Source organism: Monodelphis domestica, chromosome 4 (genome assembly GCF_027887165.1).
Source record: "Monodelphis domestica isolate mMonDom1 chromosome 4, mMonDom1.pri, whole genome shotgun sequence".
NCBI lineage: Eukaryota > Metazoa > Chordata > Mammalia > Didelphimorphia > Didelphidae > Monodelphis > Monodelphis domestica.
Window position 1 is genome coordinate 298707459 of NC_077230.1, and position 19155 is coordinate 298726613.

A 19155-nucleotide genomic window follows, 5' to 3' on the forward strand; every position below is an offset into this window, starting at 1 on the left:
AAAATAACAATGATAAGTTATGATTTTACAAATGAGAAAACTGGATCAGAAAGATTAAGCAGTTTATTCCAAGGTCATATGTCTAAGAAGAAGCAAAGCAAAAACTTAAACTCAGATCTCCAAACTCTAGGTTCAGTCTACTTTACTCTCCAAAATGCTTTATAGTTCTAAGCACTTAATAATTTAGTAAATATTTTAACTTTAACAACACAAATAATACTAAGAACCCACTTGGGCATAATAACAGTAATCTGATATCCATTGTTACTTTTTTCTTTTTAAAACACTTGTGTTCTGTTTTAGAATAGATACTTAGTATCAGATCCACGGCAAGAAGAGCAGAAAGAGCTAGGCAATTGGAGTTAAGGGACTTGGTGAGAGTCACACAGCTAGAATATGTCTGAGGCCATCTTGCTGCCTCAATTCTACTTTTCAAAAGAATGTCTTTAACTCCTAGCAATCTATGAGAAAAAAAGAAGGGGGCAGCTGGGTGGCTCAGTGGATTGAGAGCCAGGCCCAGAGATGGGAGATCCTGGGTTCAAATTTGGCCTCAGACACGTCCTAATTGTGTGACCCTGGGCAAGTCACTTGACCCCCATTGCCTAGCCCTTACCACTCTTCTGCCTTAGAACCAATACATAGTATTGATTCTAAGATGGAAAGTAAGGGTTTAAAAAGAAAAGAAAAAAGGAAATTCCTTCTGTGAATGGCAAGAAAATATTTGTTTGGCTAATTTTGTTTAATTTTGTTTTTTAACCGAGATGTTAACTAAGAGAAGGTAAGGAAAAAATAGAGGTAGAGGAAGTCAAGAGTAAGATGAGAAATATAGTAAAGTGAGAGATGAGGAAAATGAGCATCAACAGATAGAGGACTTAAAACAATACTTACAATTTTTACAATTTCAAAGAGCAATTTGAAATGATTAGTAAAATACTTACCAGTTTTCGATTGAGCCTTTTCTTTCTCTCTTATTTGAAGCTGTTCTTCATGAATCTGGCTTCCTGTCATTAACTGATACACTGGAGGATCTGCATTGGCTTTCCGTAAAACAAGTCTCAGGTTTTGTTCCTCCATTAGACGAATCACGTTAGCTCGGTGCATAGTTCCCAAACTATTCCCATTACTATCAAGTACTTGAAGAATTCGATGATGAATTTTTCTCCCAACATTACCAAAAGTTGGTTTTGATAGTTTTTTCTTGTCCATTTCATCTTCTGTGTTTTCAACAGTACTAAATGCTTTAGCATATGCTGGCAGTGGCAATTTTTTGGAAACAGTGATGGCCCCAAACTGTGCTAATGCTGCCTTTTGCACGATCTGTATACTAAAATATCTATCACCACACTTCATTCCAGTTTTCACAGCCTGGTGTATGAACTTCCTCATAAGAGCTATCATTCTAAGAAAATAAGGAGACAAAGTTTTTAAAATTCAATAACTTTTTTTTTTAACTTGACATTATGGTACCTAATGTGAAGATTAAATTTAACTCTCTCCTGATTGTAAAGATTTAATTGTAACCCCTGCCTATTTTTAGATTTAATTACCCAAAATATAAACACCCCACTTAAGAGTGGGGAGATCTTCCCATTGATTTAATCACCAAAGGTGTAAACACCCCATTCACACTTGAGTGGGGGAGGTCTGTGACCCATGTGTACAATAGAAGGTGATGAATCAGAAGTAAACTAACTGCCCCATGGCAGTCTTAAAGCAAAGCTTCAACTGTGATTGGTAGATATAAAATTAGGGGAAGGCACAGGAAGTGATGCAAAAGAAAGTGTCTTTAAAAGGCAGTTATAACTTCCTGAGTGCATGCTACTTGGAGTGGAGAAGAATCTTCTGACTGGACCTGAGACCTGAGACCCTGTTCCTGGTAAGACTATCCTTAAGTCTCTTCATTTGGACTGACTTGTGATGGGTGAGAAAGCTGACTTCTTTCCTGGATATTGTCTAAAAAAACAGCCTCAGGAGAAACCTATCCACTTGAGAGAGGCTCCCTGTATCCCCAGGTCCTGGGCTACAAGGGCCGAGGCCTCTTAGGCTAATGACTAACTCTCCCTGCCCAGGTTCAGCCAGGGACCAGGAATAAATTACTTAAGTGCTTAGGCTAGATATCTTACCTTATCCTCTCTCTGATTTTCTTACTTTAATGTTTCTATATTTTGTAAATAAAACTCTTTGGAATAAATTAAATTTCTGGTGACCCTATATTTAAATATAATCCAGTCTAACCTTTTAATATAATTAACCCTTTTCCCCCCCTTACACTAGAAAGTGAACATAATTTAGGGGAATGGTAGTTTCTGGAAAAGATGATCCTAATCATGGGAAATTTACATTAGGCTTTTACTAAAGAATAGAGGGGGTGTCCGTAGCTATTAGCCTGCCTACATTCATAAGCCTATTGCATATTTCCTAGGTATCTTTTAATTCTAGATACGCAAAACAATATTCAGTATATAAAACGGCATATAGTGGTAGCTAATACTAAGTACAGCAGCTTACACATTTCATATCATTTATTGCCCGACAAAAGACCAATGTATTTGGTTTTATATAGAACCCAAGAGAATTTTAAATGGGGGTGAGTCATAAAGTTGGCCCACTGAGAAAACTAAATGAAACTGATAGTTAGGGGGAGGGTAATAGCACACAGTACAAACCAAAATCTGTCCATCACTGACTTTGGGCAGCTAAAGCTAGATATCTTTTTATGTCATCTATTTCCTAGTTAAGAAATAGTAAGAGTAAAGCAGTAGACCCTTAAGGGGGATGCTTATTATTGTTCCTTTGCTAGAGTTAGTGCCAATGTCTTTGTAAGTAATTTCACAGAGAAGATATTTAAAGTGGGGAGTAAATGGACTTCTCCCTTTCAGTGACACAGAGAAATCCAGAAGAATAGGCCAAAGAAGGGAATGCATCCCTACCTAAGTGCTTAGAAGACATGAAAAATGTGAGATGACGTAGCTAGGCATAGTTGTTAGCTAGTGGGGTTAATTCTTTGTGTTAAAGAGAGGTAGTAATATGAGACCAGAAAGAGGAGAAAATATAAGGGAAAATATAACCCACACACTGGAAATTCATCCATGTACTTTTGAGTAGAATTTGAATTTAAAAAGAATTCTCACCTTTATTTTGTACTGACTTCTATTCCTCAACTAGTCAGAGAGCAGGGCTGGAGAGATGAGTGGCAACAGAAATGCCATGGGCCTTGGCTCCTTCCTAATGACACAAGCTGGCAAATGGCCAGAGGCTTTGACACTTTTCATTAATACTGAAGATCAGGGTGGGACTGTTAATGGATCAAGTGTTTGATCTGGAGGGAGAAAGGCCTGAGTTTGAATCTCATCCCTGGCATTATTGTGTGACCAAATGAGACAATGTATACAAAACATTTGGCACACTTGAAAGCACAACTCATCAGGAACTGGTGGTTTCTGATAATAATTGAAAGGTTTGCTGTTTTGGAGACACAATGGGAGTTAAGGGGGAGTGCTGAAACAGTATAAAGTTAGGTTCTGGAAAGAATTAAGAGCAAAGAACATACTAAGTATCCATCACACTGTTTCCCTGTTTACTTCACATTTCTGCCTGAGAAACTGAAATAATACTCCTGCATAGAGTTGGAGTTCTGAGACAGCAAGCAATACTTATGTAAGTCACTTACAGAATAAAGGTTTAGTTACATTTCTAACTGAATCACAGAAAATTAAAGGCAAAAACTGATTAAAGGATGGCTGAGTTATACCTGTTAAATATGGAGTTTAAAGTATGGAAGAAAGCCATTTCCCCCTATATAATATCCCCAGTGCCACAGTCTGAGCAGTGTTTAAGGCAAAAATGTGCCCCTGCTATGACTTAGCACAATAATTCTCAAGCTCTTTTAACTTCATAAGAGCCAATACTTAGGACTGGTAACCTCTTGTGTTCAAGCTCTGCAGGATGACTGTGGAGCAATATAGACCCAGGGAAAATATGGTATTGATGTGAAGATGAAAGTTACTGACAGCAGGTGGAAAGACTGAAGCAAGACTAATAATTATTTTCATTCTGCACCAGTCTGGCCTTTGGCTTAAAGCTACAGCTGCCATTTATAAAGCCTTAACTTGTTAGGACAATTATATTATGTCTATAGGATATCAAACCATACTAGTAGATTTCTTGAGGACAAGGACTATTTTTTACCTTTATCTCCAGTGCCCAGCATAGTGCTTTAAACAGATTTTTAAAATGTTTGTTGAACTGAAATAATCAATAAACAATTTTTTGACTAAACACCACCTAGCCATAACTTTAACTTTTAGTCAACAGTTTGCAACACCTGATGGCAGGAAATAGGCAGTTAATAATAGTTTGATAAAGAAAGGAGGATCAGAAATATGCTGGTAACAGGAGGAATGGAGAGAGAAGGCCACAAAAGAGACACTTTCCTGGTATTTGGCTTCACTCAACCAGATAAGGAAGAAAGGGGGTAGAAAGACTTAATGTGTGAATAGTCTTGAAAGTTCTGACAGTTAATTGGACATACTCTATGAATAGAAGAGAGGCAATGGTAAATTTAGGATTAGAAAATAAAAAAGGAGTAGGCATGTTTCCATTGTTTCCCTTTTGCTTCCCTCAAACCCTAAAAGGAAAGCTTTCCTAAGACTAGATAAAATTCCAATCTTCTTAAAATGCTCTCATTATATCAAGTTTCTGAAGGAAATGAAACTACTACAAAATTGCTGTTGAATTTATATATTAAATGTTCCAGCTTTGCTAACTAGGATAAGAAACAAAGTATAGAGAATGCAAAAGTATAGTCTCACAAAGTTTAGAACTAAGCTGTGACTCAGCACAGTAATTCTTAAATTCTTGTAACTTCACGAGAGCCAGTTTTTACAATCTGGTAATCTTTTGTGTTCAAACTTTGCAGGATCTGATTGTAGAGCAACGTGAGCTCTACGTTTGGTGTTGCAGCACCCAGGCCAGTATCTTACAAGTAAAAGCTCAATAAATATTTGTTGAATGAATAAAACAAGACAACTTGAGTTTGTCAAAACCTATGTTCAAAATTATGGTTTAGTGCTTATTTCACTGGTATGAAAATACTTTAGAGGCAAGAAACATATTTTTAATTTCTTTAGGGACAAATATTCCTAATTATATTACAATGTTATTGGAAACCTGTTTAAGCCCCAAATAAGTATGTACTTTCAGGAAAAACTGTAAGTATTTATATTTTCTTTATAATAAAAAAGATATTTATGCTTTATGGATTTTAAATACTATAGAGACTGCCAAATAACTTTCAAAGAAGGTGGGGAAGTCATAGAAAATTTTATTGGTTTGTATTATACTGCAAGATTAACTAGCTTCTATGTACTTAGAAGCAAATAGTAATAAGTAACATAGTTTAGAGACAGTTCTAGAGATCAAAATGTTTTGTCATAATCTCTTCATTATTTACTCAGTGCTTTTCTTTTTACTTGACTAATATTCTTGGTTGTCTCTTTTTTTTTTCTTTCTTAAACCTTTGCCTTCTTAGAATCAATACTATATATTGGTTCCAAGGCAGATCAATAAGGACTAGGCAATGGAGGTTAAGTGACTTGTCCGGGCTCACACAGCTAGGAAGTAGTTGTGGCCAAATTTGAACCTAGGACCTGCCCTCTCTAGGCCTGGCTCTCAATCCATTGAACCACCTAACTACTCCCAGTTAAGGTTGTTCTTACCTTGACATGTGAGTTACACATAAAAGTTCTAGTGGATGAATATTTTGTCAGATAGTTATACCTAGTGGTTCAAATTATACTGACCAACTAAGTTGATACACTACAAAAAACTAATTTGCTTAGCAATCAACTGAGCTTTGGAAGATCCTGGTACAAAGCAGCCTTGGGGGCACTATAAGTTGTGAACTATTGAGTCCTGCTTTCCTTTACATGGTTTTTACCCGTGACACACAAAGTAAAGTCTGCCTAGTAATAATGCATGCTCTCTAAGAGCTAAGCAAAGAAAGTGTAAAAGGAAAACCCAGGCTTTCTTTTCATTCTGCACACTGATCTAATGTTTATAACTCAGGTCAAATTGCCTAACCTCATTTACTTCTTTATGAAAGAGATAACTCTCATTTCCAGAGCTTAAAAGTTTATTCAGAACAACTAGATGAGGTAGATACTCCACATAGGTGAAGAGACTATCATCAGAGAGGGAAAGTAAGTTAAAGTGAATCTCACACAGCCTATGTGTTACAGGATCTGAACATCAGTCTCTAAGCTTAGGGTTTCTTCCATTATATCACAGATTCAAAGATAGTATGTGAAAATACCATTCAAAATTTTGGATGAAGCTGTAATATAAACTACAGGGTGACTGATTTTTAAGCACTTTCTAGTTCTAAACTTTGTGAGACTATACTTTTGCATTCTTTGCACTTTGTTTCTTCTCCTAGTTAGGAAAACTGGAAATTAATATCCTAGAAATTGAATGGCAAATTTGCAGTAGTTTCATTTCCATCAGAAACTTGATGCCATGAGAACATTCTGGAAAGCTTTCTTTCCAGAATATAGGGGAAGCAAAAGGGCAACATGGAGAAACATGTTTGTTTCTTTTTTATTTTCTAATCCTAAATTTACCATTGCCTCTCTTTCAATATTATGTTCAATCCACTGTCAGAACTTTCAAGACTGTTCACATTCAAAGTCTTTCTACCCTCTTTCTCTCTTATCTGGTTGAGTGAAGCCAAAGACCAGGAAAATATCTGGCCTTCTCTCTCCACTTCTCCTGTCACCACCATATTTCTGATCCTTCTCTCTCCACTTCTCCTGTCACCACCATATTTCTGATCCTACTCTTTTGACAAACTATTATTAACTGCCTAATTGGTTTTCTTGCTATCTCCTCTGCGAATGACCTCCACTTTCTTCACCTCAAAACCAGGCACTACCAAGAATGAAGTTTAAACTCCACAACATGCTTAACTGGCTCCACCTCTTTCCCATTATCTCAACCTAGTTCCCTATTCCTGCTTATTCTCTTCTTGTTCCACATTCTTGGAATGGGCATCGCCTCCCCAATCTCGCAGAATCTTTACTGGAAGCCACAGAGGAGTGAGCAAAGGGGGAAGAGTTAGCCCTGAAGCCTGAAAATCTGGATTCATATCCCACTACCTATTATGCGTGCGACTTTGTGTTAGTCACTTAACCTTCATGAGTGAAAAGATACTTTGGTCACAGGATGGTTGTGAAATTCAACGGGGATATTTTAAGGTGCCTTTTATCAATATTAGTTACGGTTAGGGGACCTCAGTGACTAGCAGTTTGGTTACAGTTTGCATTCCGAGTGTAACCTCGCTGTGACGTCCTCCAGGAAGCCCTTCCTGATTCAATTCCCCAAATGATCTTTCCTTTTCCAAGTACATTGTCTAGGCTGCCCAACCTGGCTCCCCCATAGGCTCCTTGCGAGCAGGGCCTTTGTCTTAGAAACCATAGCGCTGTGCCTATCACCTCCTTTCTTCCCCTCCACAACACGCTCCTCAATAACCTTCAGTGCTTCCCTAGTGCCTATACATGCAACGGTGGGCGCTCGCTAAATGCTTGTGGATTCTCGCAAGAGTGCCGGGGCATGGGGCAGCCTCGACCCGAGCAGGCAAGGACAGAGGAGGGGGTTCCTCCAGAGCGCCAGGCTGTGAATCTTAAGCAGCCTGTCCACGCCCTAGCCAGCCAACAAGATGCAGGACTGCCCCACACTTGCCCACCCGCGGGCTGCGTGTTACCTGATGTCTGGAGCTTGCGGAAGAACCCGTGGCAGGGCCGCAAGCCGAGAGACCCAGCGGCTTCCCGTAGTGGGCGGAGCTTCCTGTGGTGGAGCTTAAAGGGAAGGCGGACCTGCGGGCGGGGGGGGGAAATGGTCTGTATCAAGAGAATTAAAGTCCACTGACAGAAAATGCGAGCCTTAAGTACTCCTCCAGAAAGTGTGTGCCTCTGCGGAAGGTGTTTAAGGGGAGTAGAAGGAGGCTCTGGTCACGCCTTGAACCCCGTTGTGACCATCCCGTCCTGACCCTCCCCCTAACATACATCCGTGGCGGTAGGGTGTCACTCTAGGACCGGCAAGGTGGTACAAGAGATGACTCCGTGTGCTGGCAAGGGCTCTGGGTCTCTAGTCTGGAGACCTCGGTTCACATTTGCTATTGCTCTCTTTGTTATTCCCCTCAACCTCTCTGGACTTAGTTTACAAATTTAAAAGATATAAAACAAACAAACAAAAAAAATTAGACCTCTAGCAGCCTGTTCAGTTCATTGATCCAATATTTTACCACAAGCTCTTCACAACTGGAAGAGGCAACCTGTCCCCAGATTTTGGGGAAAGGAGGTAATTATAGAGGTTAGCTAGGGTGATGCTTGAGTAAAGAAAAGATCCAAACCAGAATCATTCACTACCCCCACCTCCCAAGCCCATACCTAAGTACACTGGCTTCATGTGAGACTGAAGATGAAAAAATGAACCAGGGTGGCCAAGCTTCTGCTAATGAGCTCCTCTTTACCTTAGCTTACATAAGTCTTTCCAGGACAGTAGGAGCATAGCTTTAAAGTTCCGCTCTACTGGGAGAGGACATCATAGGAACCAAGATTTAGAGCTGGACGAGACCTAAGAGGCCATTTGGCCCAACCCTCTCTTTTGAGATACAGAGACAGAGACACAGGTAGGCAGGCAGGCAGATATAAAGGGTATATGAGTATTTAGGGAAGAGGTATGAGCCCTTTTTCAGGGCTGGTTTCCTCCTTTGATGTCTATCTTTTACTCAATTCTTGCCTGTGGCTTCAAGAAGCTATAGCATGCCCAGCAGCCACATTAGTAAAACCTTCTCAGAAGATGAGCTAAACTAGGCTGAGGGTAACTGACCAGCCTGAAACCCTCCAGTGAGTTTAGAATACCTACTAGAAGCATGTGAAGACTTCCCCTGGTAGAATGGGCAGATAAGAACAATTTGTTCCAAAAGCCTTAAAGTGGCTGAAACAGGTTCTATGAAGCACTTGGAGCTTGGTCAGACACTGAAGATGCCAAGGTCATTCTCTGCATTTCTACCCATCAGTAGTCATCTTGACTTTTGTCTTGCCACTGGCCTTGATGGTTCTGGGAGAGAGCATGATGCTGACAACTTTGCACAACTCTCCCTCACTTAAATTCAATTCACGTGCAAGTCATCAATCACCCTGTGATTTCATTTGTCCTCTTCAAAAAAGCTCAAAGAACAACAGATAGCTATTTATCTAGATAACTATCTATAACATATATAGTTTCATTGGCAGGATAAAGATTTAAATTTGTTGGCAAATTTCAATGAATTTATAAAAACTGTTATTGATCACACGCTACACATAAGACACTGTGTTTGGTTCATGGGAAGTAAGCAGGATTCAAAGAGTGTAAGATATGGTCCTTGCCCATAGAGATTTTCTAATCTGGGATGAAATGGTGGGGAGGTTATTTTACATAAATAGAATCCAAAATATGTACTATGAGAGTTCAAAGGAAGGGGTTTCCCTTTTTCAATAGTTATAGGAGCCAAGGGCAGTGGATCTTGAAGGCAGGATAGGGTTTCAGCAGGTAAATATGGTAGCAGAAGGACATTCTAGACCTAGGGAACAGTGAATTCTTATACAGTGGTCATTTGGCTGGAGTGAAAAGAAATAGTGACAGCCTAAAATAAAGCAGAAAGAGAAATTTGAGGCAGGTTATCATAGACTTCAGATGCCAAGCTCAGAAGTCTAGACCTTATTTAATAGACAATGAGAAACCATTGAAGGGTTTTAAATAAAGAATAGAATAGTCAGATTTGTCCATTAGATTTGTCTTACAGTAGTATTACAGGATGGGTTGAAAGAAGGAAAGATTAGACAGGAGGTTATCATAGTCTAGGCAAGAGAGACTAAGGACAGGAATTCTGCCTTAGTCATATCATTAGACTGCCAGCTCTTTGAGAGAATAGACCTGTTTGCTTAATAGGGAACTAGAAGATACAACAGATGGAGCACTGAGTCTAGAGTTTGGAAGAGCTGAGTTGTTGAGTTCAAATAGTTCAACTGACCTCCGATACTTTCTAGCTATATGACTTTGGGCAAATCATTTAACCTCTGCCTCAATTTCCTCAACTGTAAAATGGAAATAATAATAGCACTTATCTCCTAGGATTGTTGTAAGGATCAGCTGAGGGAAAATTTACAAATTTACAATGCCTGACACTGATGCTAGTTTCCTTTTTTTTTTTCTGATCCCCAGTACTTAAGCCCCATATCCCACAAAAGCCACTTAATATTAATGATTGTTGACTTGACAAAACAAATATTGATTAATGGTTTAGTATCTCATGTATATAATTTCAGAGTTGCATATGGAAAATAATTTTTGATTGATGAAACCATGTCTTAGAGAAGTAAAGATTTGCCCAAAGTCACATAATGACTGACAAATTCAAGATTCAAACTGAAGTCTTCTGACCTCATATTTCCATACTCTAGAATCCTAGATTTACAATTTGGAGATAACCTTTGAAATCATCTAGTCCAGCATCTATATCCCACACACATGATTTTTTACAGATGAGGAAACTGAGACACAGAGTGAAGTGAACCATGATTCAAATCCATGGGTTTTTTTTAAACAATAATAATTATTCTTAGTTACATATCTCTTTTGAAAAGTTTAGGTAATGTTGAATATTAAGAACTAATATGGTAGACATAGGAGAGAAGTCATACAAAATTAGGAGAAAAGGAAGTAATTTACCATTAATTTATTGAAATGAGCTAGTGAAATCCCCTTTTATTACAAAAAGATTATTATTGGTGATAACAAAATGTCTAAGAATTTAAAGAAACTCTCATAGAATTAGAGTATAACACATTTTTACATATGATACTGATCCATAAAAATTTAATTTTTAATTGATAAAAACTGAGAAATCATGATCTTTCAACTGTTTTGAATGAATAAATCACAAAATATAAAAACCTAGCAGAAAAATTCAAAACCACATGGAAATAGAGCAGGGCATAACATCCCTATCATTTTATTTGCTACTGGATTTTTTCTTGAATGTACTTGAGAGGATGCTGTATATATCATGAGACTGCATACTGACACATTTATTCAATTATTTAAAAAAAATACTGTGTTGGGAAAGCTAGGCGGTTTACTGGAGAGAAAGCCAGGACTAGAGACAGGAGGTCCTGAATTCTAAAATGATTTTAGATACTTCCTAACTTTGAGTCCCTGGGCAAGTCATGTAACCCCAGTTGCCTAGCCCTTACCACTTTTCTGTCTTGGAACCAATACTCAGTATGGAAACCAAGAAAGAAGGGAAGGCATTTTATTATTATTTTTTAATACTGAGTCAAACTGTGAAATGGTTTTTCAAATGTTAAATATATTTAAAAAGAGTGACTCATTCTAAGACCTTTTCTATAATTAAATTCATTTAACATAAAGTTCATAAGAATATGTTGACACAAAAGAATTATTTTTTTCTTGTTTATGCCTGGTTTATTCTTTGATTTAATTGATTAACTTAATGAAGAGTCTAGGCATGATTCACTCATACATAAATAAGAAAACTGAATCCAGGAAAAAGAAGGTGTGAAAGGGAATTCCTTATTCTCTTTGTCTAATTTTAAGTTAACCAACCAAAAGCTTAAACACCCCCTACTTAACATTAATTATAAGGGAGTTACCAAATCATTTACTAAAATGAGTTGACAACTCCAGAAATTTGTGAATCCTTTGATAAGAGTTTACAATCTCAGAGGAGGAGAGGTAGAACACACAGACACTTAAAAGTGGTGCCCTTGGGCAGTGCTAGGCAATTTGGAAGCTGTTATTGGCCCCTTTGAGGAGGGGAAGGGACAGGAAATGACATGGGAAAAGGTCTATAAAAAGTTCTGAACTTCCTGTTCAAGGAGTCTTTGGCTTGAATCATTGTCTTGAAGCTTCAGTTGGTACCTTGCCTCTTGGAGAAGACTTAGGTGAGTGAGTAGCTAACCTTTCCTTCCTGGCTTCTGGAGAGATTAGTTCTGGAGAGGCCTCCTTCTCCCTGCATGCTGTAACCTTTGTATAAGACATCACCAGGTACTCTGGCTTAGGGTTAACAAGTGCTTCCAGGGCTGAACCAATCACTGAAGCAACATTTAGTGTGACAGGCTCTAAATTTTCTATACCCTGATACTGTTGATGATGATTTTGTTGATGATGTTGATGCTGATGTCAAGGATGATAATGATGTTATTGACGATGTTGTTGATGATGTTGTTGTTGATGTTATTGATGATGTTGTTGATGATGTTGTTGTTGATGATGATGTTATTGATGATGTTGTTGATGATGTTAATGTGGATGATGATGTTATTGATGATGTTGTTGATGCTGATGTCAATGATGACGACGCTGTTGTTGATGATGTTGTTGATGATGTTGTTGATGATGATGTTATTGATGATGTTATTGATGCTAATGTCAAGGATGACAATGATGTTATTGATGATGTTGTTGATGATGTTATTGATGAAGATGTTGGTGGTGATGATTTGATGATGATGTTGATGGTGTTAATGCTGCTGCTGATGTTATTGATGAGGTTGTTGATGCTGATGTCAATGATGATGATGTTGTTGATGATATTGTTGATGATGTTATTGATGATGCTATTGATTATGATATTGGTGGTGATGATATTGTTCATGATGATGTTATTGATAATGTTATTGATGCTAATGTCAAGGATGACAATGATGTTATTGATTATGTTGTTTTTGATGATGATGTTGTTGACGATGTTGTTGATATGTTGTTGTTGATATTATTGATGATGTTGTTGTTGATGATGTTGGTGGTGGTGATGATGTTATTGATGATGTTGTTGATGCTGATGTCAAGGATGACGATGATGTTATTGACGATGTTGATGATGTTATTGATGATGATGATATTGGTGGTGATGATGTTGTTGATGATAATGTTATTGATGATGTTGATGCTGATGTTAAGGAGGATGATGATGTTATTGATGATGTTGTTGATATTATTGATGATGATATTGATGATGTTGGTGGTGATGATGTTATTGATGATGTTGTTGATGATGTTGATGCTGATGTCAACGATGATGATGATGTTGTTGATGATGTTATTTATGATGTTGATGATGCTATTGATATTGATGATGTTGACGGTGACGATGATGATATTATTGATGATGATGATGTAGTGGTCCATGATGACGATGATATTGATGATGACGATGATATTGATGATGACGATGATGTTGATGATGTTGAGGATGATGATGATGTTGATGACACTGATTTTGTTAATGATGTTGATGTTGATGACATTGATTATGTTTATGATATTGTTGTTGTTGTTGATGATGATGATGATGATGATGTTGTTGATGATTGAATTTGGAGTTGGAGGTTTTCCTTCCATTTGAATGTTTCTGACCCTTTCCACTCTAATGATTAAAATTTTTTTGGAGACTGTCTCCAACCTCCTTCACCCTTCCATTGTATTGGTCTTCTCCCCACTTCCCCCATTTACTTCTTTATGCAATATATATTTACCTCATTTTTTCTCTATTCAAATTTCTCTTAGTATTATCCTCTTTTTTTACCTCTAGTTTTTTACTTTTTTGACATGTCATCCTACACAGTTTGTCACTATACCTTCTAAGTATACTTCTTCTAGCTACCCTGATGATAATAACAAGTTTTAAGAGTTATCAATATCATCTTCTCTTATTACAGGAATACAAATCATTTAAATTTATTGGGTCACTTAAAAATTTCTTCCCCACTTCTTAATTACCTTTTGGTGATTCTCTTGAGTTTTGTGTTTGGGCATCAAATTTTCCATTTGTCAGGTCTTTTCTTTAGTAATGCTTGGAAGTCTCCTATTTTATTAAATGATCATACTTTCCCCTACAATAATATAGTCAATTTTTCTGGGTAGTTGATTTGTGGCTGCAGACCTAGTTCCTTTGCTTCCTGGAATATCATATTCCATACCTTCCAATCCTTCAGTGTGAATGCAGCCAGGTCCTGTGTTATCCTAAGTGTGGTTCCATGGTATCTAAATGGTTTCTTCTAAGCAGCTTGTAGAATCTTTTTCCTTGTTTGGTAGTTCTTTAATTTGGCTATAACATTCCTGGGCATTGTCAATTGGGGATTAAATTGAGGAGGTTATCTGTGGATTCTTTCAATCTCCACTTTTCCCTCTTGTTCAAGAATGTCAGGGAAATTTTCTTGGATAATTTCCTGTAAAATGATGTCTAGGATTTTTCTTTTGTCATGATTTCAATATTTCTTAAATTGTCTCTTCTGGATCTATTTTCTAGGTCTGTATTTTTGTCAGATGTGTTTTGTAGTTTCCTCAATTATTTCATTCTTTTGATTTTGTTTTATAGACTTTCTTGCCTTGTGAAGTCATTTGCTTTTAGTTGTTGGATTCTAATTTTTAAACACTGAATTTCATCCCAGCCTTTTTGGTCATCCTCCTTCTGGTCTGTTTTTCTTTCACTTTCTTTGCATCATTTTTCAAGCTGGTCAATTCTGGCTTTCAAGACACTGTTTTCTTGTTTTAGTTCATTTACCTCTGTTTCCAGGTGAATTATTTTGCTTTATAAGTTCTTTTCCCAATTGTCTTTAGCTTCTCAATTGTTTTTTGAACTGTGTTTTGAGTTCTTACAAAGCCTGAGTCTAATTCGCTGGAGTTTCTGTGTTTTTGCTTGGTGTTCCTTGTTCCTCCTCTGCTCCATTTGCTCTTTGTTCATTATCTTGATAGAAGCTGTAAATTGTAATTTTTTTTCTTTTTCTGTTGTTTACTCATATTTTTTCTTTCTTTGCCTCCTGTCATTGGTAGTAATTTTGCTCCTCTGATTATTTGCTAAATCTGTGGGTTTGGGCTATTCTGTCCTAAAGGGGCGTCTTCTCTGCTCTACTGATTGACTAGATTAGGCTAATGGAGTATTAATGAGCCCTGAGGTCAGATCTTTCCCAGCTGGCAGCAGAAGCTGAAGGTTTAGGTGAAGGTGTGGAGGCTGAAGGGGGCTGTGCTTCCCACCCTGTTATCAAGGGATTCTGTCACATAGCCTTTGCCCTGGTATGAGTCAGCAGGATTCTTAAGGTAGCTCTTAGCACAGTTGGTGGGAGAAGGGCCCATGTTATCAGACTCAAAATCCAGCATTCTTTCTATCACACCAGACTGTTTCTCCCATTGCCATTAAATCAAGAGTAAACTCCTGAAAAGAAGATTTAAAATAAAAAGTATTAGTTGTGACTAGGTGCCAAGGGAGCTAAGATGTACAAAAATAGAGTGCTTGTGAAATAAACATTTAATGCTTAAGTTATTTCCAGAAATTTTTAGTCACATTACAGTGTGACATATTGATGGAATCTTCAAAAAATAAAGTATTTTCTGTCCTTAATGATCTATTATTATTCCTTCTGTAGATTTCTCTTGTTCTCTTAAATATACAAGTCTCCAGGAAAGGTTTGGGTGGCCCTCCATCTTGTCACTGTCAGACACTTTAATTCTAAGGTGGTATATGACATAAAGATGAACAAATTAAGGGAAAGGTAGTGATGATGAGTGTGAAAACTAGAGCAGTCATCTTTTTTCTTCTTTTCCCCAATTGCTATATAGGTTTCTATAGTCCCCTCTGAAAGGGTTCATAACAATTAAGAAGATCCAGTATAGATAAAGTTTCTCCCAGACATGGAGACTGCTAAAAACAGGCCATCTCCCTCTTCAAGAGTTTACTTCACCTGATTAACTGCTTTCTGTTTGCCAAAGCACACTTTGTAAATATCTCAGGTAACATTGCGCAGTAAAATAATGAGCATGTTAGACCTGCCTTGGAGATAAAATATTATTCAATCTATGTCATTTCCATATGGATCTATGTCCAAGAGATTTCTCACTAAAACCAGCTCTCTTAAATAAAGCACAGGTTAAGGTTTTTCCTTGTCTAAAAGCTGCTAGAAGCTGATCCTTTCCTCTTTTAAGCTGGTAACAACTTTTAGTTATTTTCTTCTTCTGCTGGAAACTTGCAGCTTGCAAAAACATATTAGGGTTTTTCACTGGTTTGAAAGTTAATGGAGACTAATTCTGTCCTCTTCTAATATCTGTTAACTGAGCTTTCAGCTCTTACCCAATTTTAGGTTCAATCATGACATCCTTCCCCTTTGTTTCCAATCCCCTTGCAAATTCTAATTCCCTTTTCTGCTCCACCTGCTTCTCCAATTTCTGATTATTTCTGGAATCAGTCCTGACTTACATGATCAGTTAAAATGTTAATGCTCACTATTGCTCACTAATATTCCAGACCTCAGTGACACATGTAAAACCTAATGAAATTGCATGTCAGCTTCGGGAGGAGGATAGGGGAGGGAAGGGAAAGAACATGAATCTTGTAACCATGGGAAAATATTCTAAATTAACTAATTAAATAAAATTTTAAAAATTAAAAAATAATATTCCAGACCACATACAAAGTATAAACCCTCTCTTTCCCCCATCTCCCTCCACTAGGATTTAGAAAATCTTATAAAATCTTTTTCTCCTCTTCTTTGTGGAATTTCCTTCTAGGAATGTTGACAGCAAACACCCTAAGATCTTTCCCCCCAGATCTCAGGATCCTTATGGGCTTCCCCAGTGTCTGAAAATAGTTTGCAATGAAATTTTCATTGTGTCTCACACATTGTAAGCATTTAATAAAGTCTTTTGTGTTGATTGACTGACAAGCTCTAGAAGAAGAAATCATACCTAAGCAATTGTTTTAGAATCACAAAGTGATAAGGCTAGAAGTGATCTTGAGGTGTCATTTGATCAATTCAATAGCTCAAACATTGATTAAATGCCTATGTTGTTCAGAACACTGCTAAGGGCTAGCTGAGATACAAAGGTTAGATAAAACAAGGGTAAAGTTATCTTGGGTTTCACAACCTCTAACACTAGCATGCCCAAGAGAATAGGAAAGGGTTAAGAAGGTATTATTAACAATAATACCTCACTGACCTTATGACTCAGAGTCATCACCAGCTAACTTTTGGTGTACCCTGTATCTTAGGTCTCAGGTAGCTTGTTATATAGTCTAAAGTATAGGATTTCCCTGGGGACCCATAATGCAAGAGAACACAAAAGACATTCAGGGAAGGTCACTCTGGTAATCAGGCCCCAGGAAGCTAAAGAGCTTTGCCAAGTTGAGTTCTCACCTGGTTTTCTTATTCTTTCTCCCATCCAAAAACTTAGCTCTCCTGCCACGTTATATAAGGGTCAGTTTAAAAATACTAGCCAAGAAACCTGGGTTCTCCCTGCTATTATGTTCCATCCCTGAGCAGCCTCAGAGTGGTAAACACATTGATGTTAGCCTTCCTTTTCAGGAATTTAGGCTCTTTTTCAGCTCTTCTAATTCAATGGTCTACCTCTTTAATGTGGAAAAAAGTATCTTTTCTTTTAAGACTCCATTCTTTCAACTTCCTTTCCTTGGGTGTGTAGCATGACCTGTTCTTTCAGTCATATCCAACTCTTCATGATTCCATTGGGGTTTTCTTGGCAGCGATATTGGAGTGGTTCGCCATCTCTTCTTCTCTTGAAGAGCTGGTTTATGCTAATCGACAATTGACCCCTCTGCTTTTGAACATTCATGTTTGGTACAGAGATTCCTTCTACTATGTCTTCCTCTTTCCTTGGGTCTTCCTAATCCAGGGCAGAAGCTAGCATTTTAATGTCTCATTTGCTGGAAGTTTTTCTTCACCCTTATAAATACAGATCCTTCTTTTGGCAACATGGAGGGTGTTGGTTGGCCATTTTCTCCAGGTTATCTTGACTCAAAGATCCATTTACCATACTGGTGTCTTGGGAGGGTTCAAGAACTTGCCTTTGTGAATCAGGTCCAATGGAAGTAGGACTTCTGCTATCAGATCCACTATAGGCTGAACTCTGCCCTATTCAGACTCTTTTTTCCATCTTATAACAAAGCTTGAATGAATTCATCCCCTGCCACATGTGGAATGCCCCACAAATCTTTCTCCCAACAATTTTCCTCCAGTAACACTCAAATATGGTGTTCCTCATTAATGGCATAACATATCTCATATAATATGCCCTGCCCTGGCCCTATACAACTTCCAGAATATTTCCAGCAAAGATCCCTTCTACCAGCAAAGATATCCCTGATTTTGATGGGCTTCTTAATGCCAGGTTAATTACTGTCAGCTCTAATGGCTCCAAACTAGTAGTATTGATTCTGCTAACCCAGGTATGATCACAATTCTGGAAGACTGAGTTCTCTAAATATCCTCTCTTCACCCAATTTTGTCTCTGCCCCGCTTCCTAAAAGTTTCCTTCTATTATTTGAATCCTAAGTCTATTACTATTTTAGGGTCAGGTAAGAAGAGTGCCATACTAGAAGAATGTCAGGATAAATTCAATACTCTCATTCTAGCTTTGTGCCTTGCAGAGTAAGTACATAGTAAGTGCTAAATAAATATTTGATGAATGCTTACTGACTATAATCTCTGACTGACCTTGGTTTCATGAGCTCAGGGTTCTCTTGTACCTCTCCAAGTTGCTTTGTAAAATTTTCCCAGTCCTATTCATACTTGCTTTTCCTGTCAAATAACCTGTCATCAGGAAAGGCCACCTTATGTCCAGGCATAGAATAATTTGTTATACAATTTAATTTTCATTCAGTCCCTTTTTTAAGAAGGAAAAAAACCAAACCCTTACCTTCCATCCTGGAATCAATAAGGCAAAGGAATGGTAAGGGCTAGGCAATGTGGGTTAAGTAACTTTCCCAGGGTCACATAGATAGGAAGTATCTGAGGCCAGTTTTGAACCCAGGACATCCTATCTCTAGGCCTGATTCAATACACTGAGCCACCTAGCTGTCCTGTTTTAGTCCCTTTCTAAATTTGAAATCAATAGCACTTCTTTCAGCACCAAAGTGCTCTCAATTAATGGGAATCATATATATGCTCTTAAAGACATTCCTTGCTTTCCTTTTAAAACCCTTTGTGTAATCCCCTTTAAATTTAGAGTGTTTTTCTTATGACTACATCTTCCTTGAACATATCCTCACTCTTATTCCCCACTTCTGCCCTCTTTTTTTCTCTACTA

The 19155-nt window shown here is 37.7% G+C and overlaps 1 protein-coding gene across 2 annotated transcripts in view; it reads right to left on the bottom strand.

The window, feature by feature from the left end:
• MTIF3 (mitochondrial translational initiation factor 3) overlaps positions 1-8041 on the bottom strand; it is a 14179-nt gene extending 6138 nt beyond the window's left edge. The window contains exons 1-3 of one of the 2 annotated variants that reach the window (XM_056794708.1): positions 7760-7827; positions 3132-3319; positions 939-1399 (exon numbers count right to left, since the gene is read on the bottom strand). In XM_056794708.1, the coding sequence (XP_056650686.1) occupies positions 939-1398 (460 nt within the window). In that variant the 5' untranslated portion in view covers position 1399; positions 3132-3319; positions 7760-7827. Of the gene's footprint in view, positions 1-938; positions 1400-3131; positions 3320-7759 lie in introns of both variants that reach the window. The other variant, XM_056794706.1, reaches the window with a different exon arrangement.
• Between the last annotated feature and the right edge of the window lie 11114 nt (positions 8042-19155).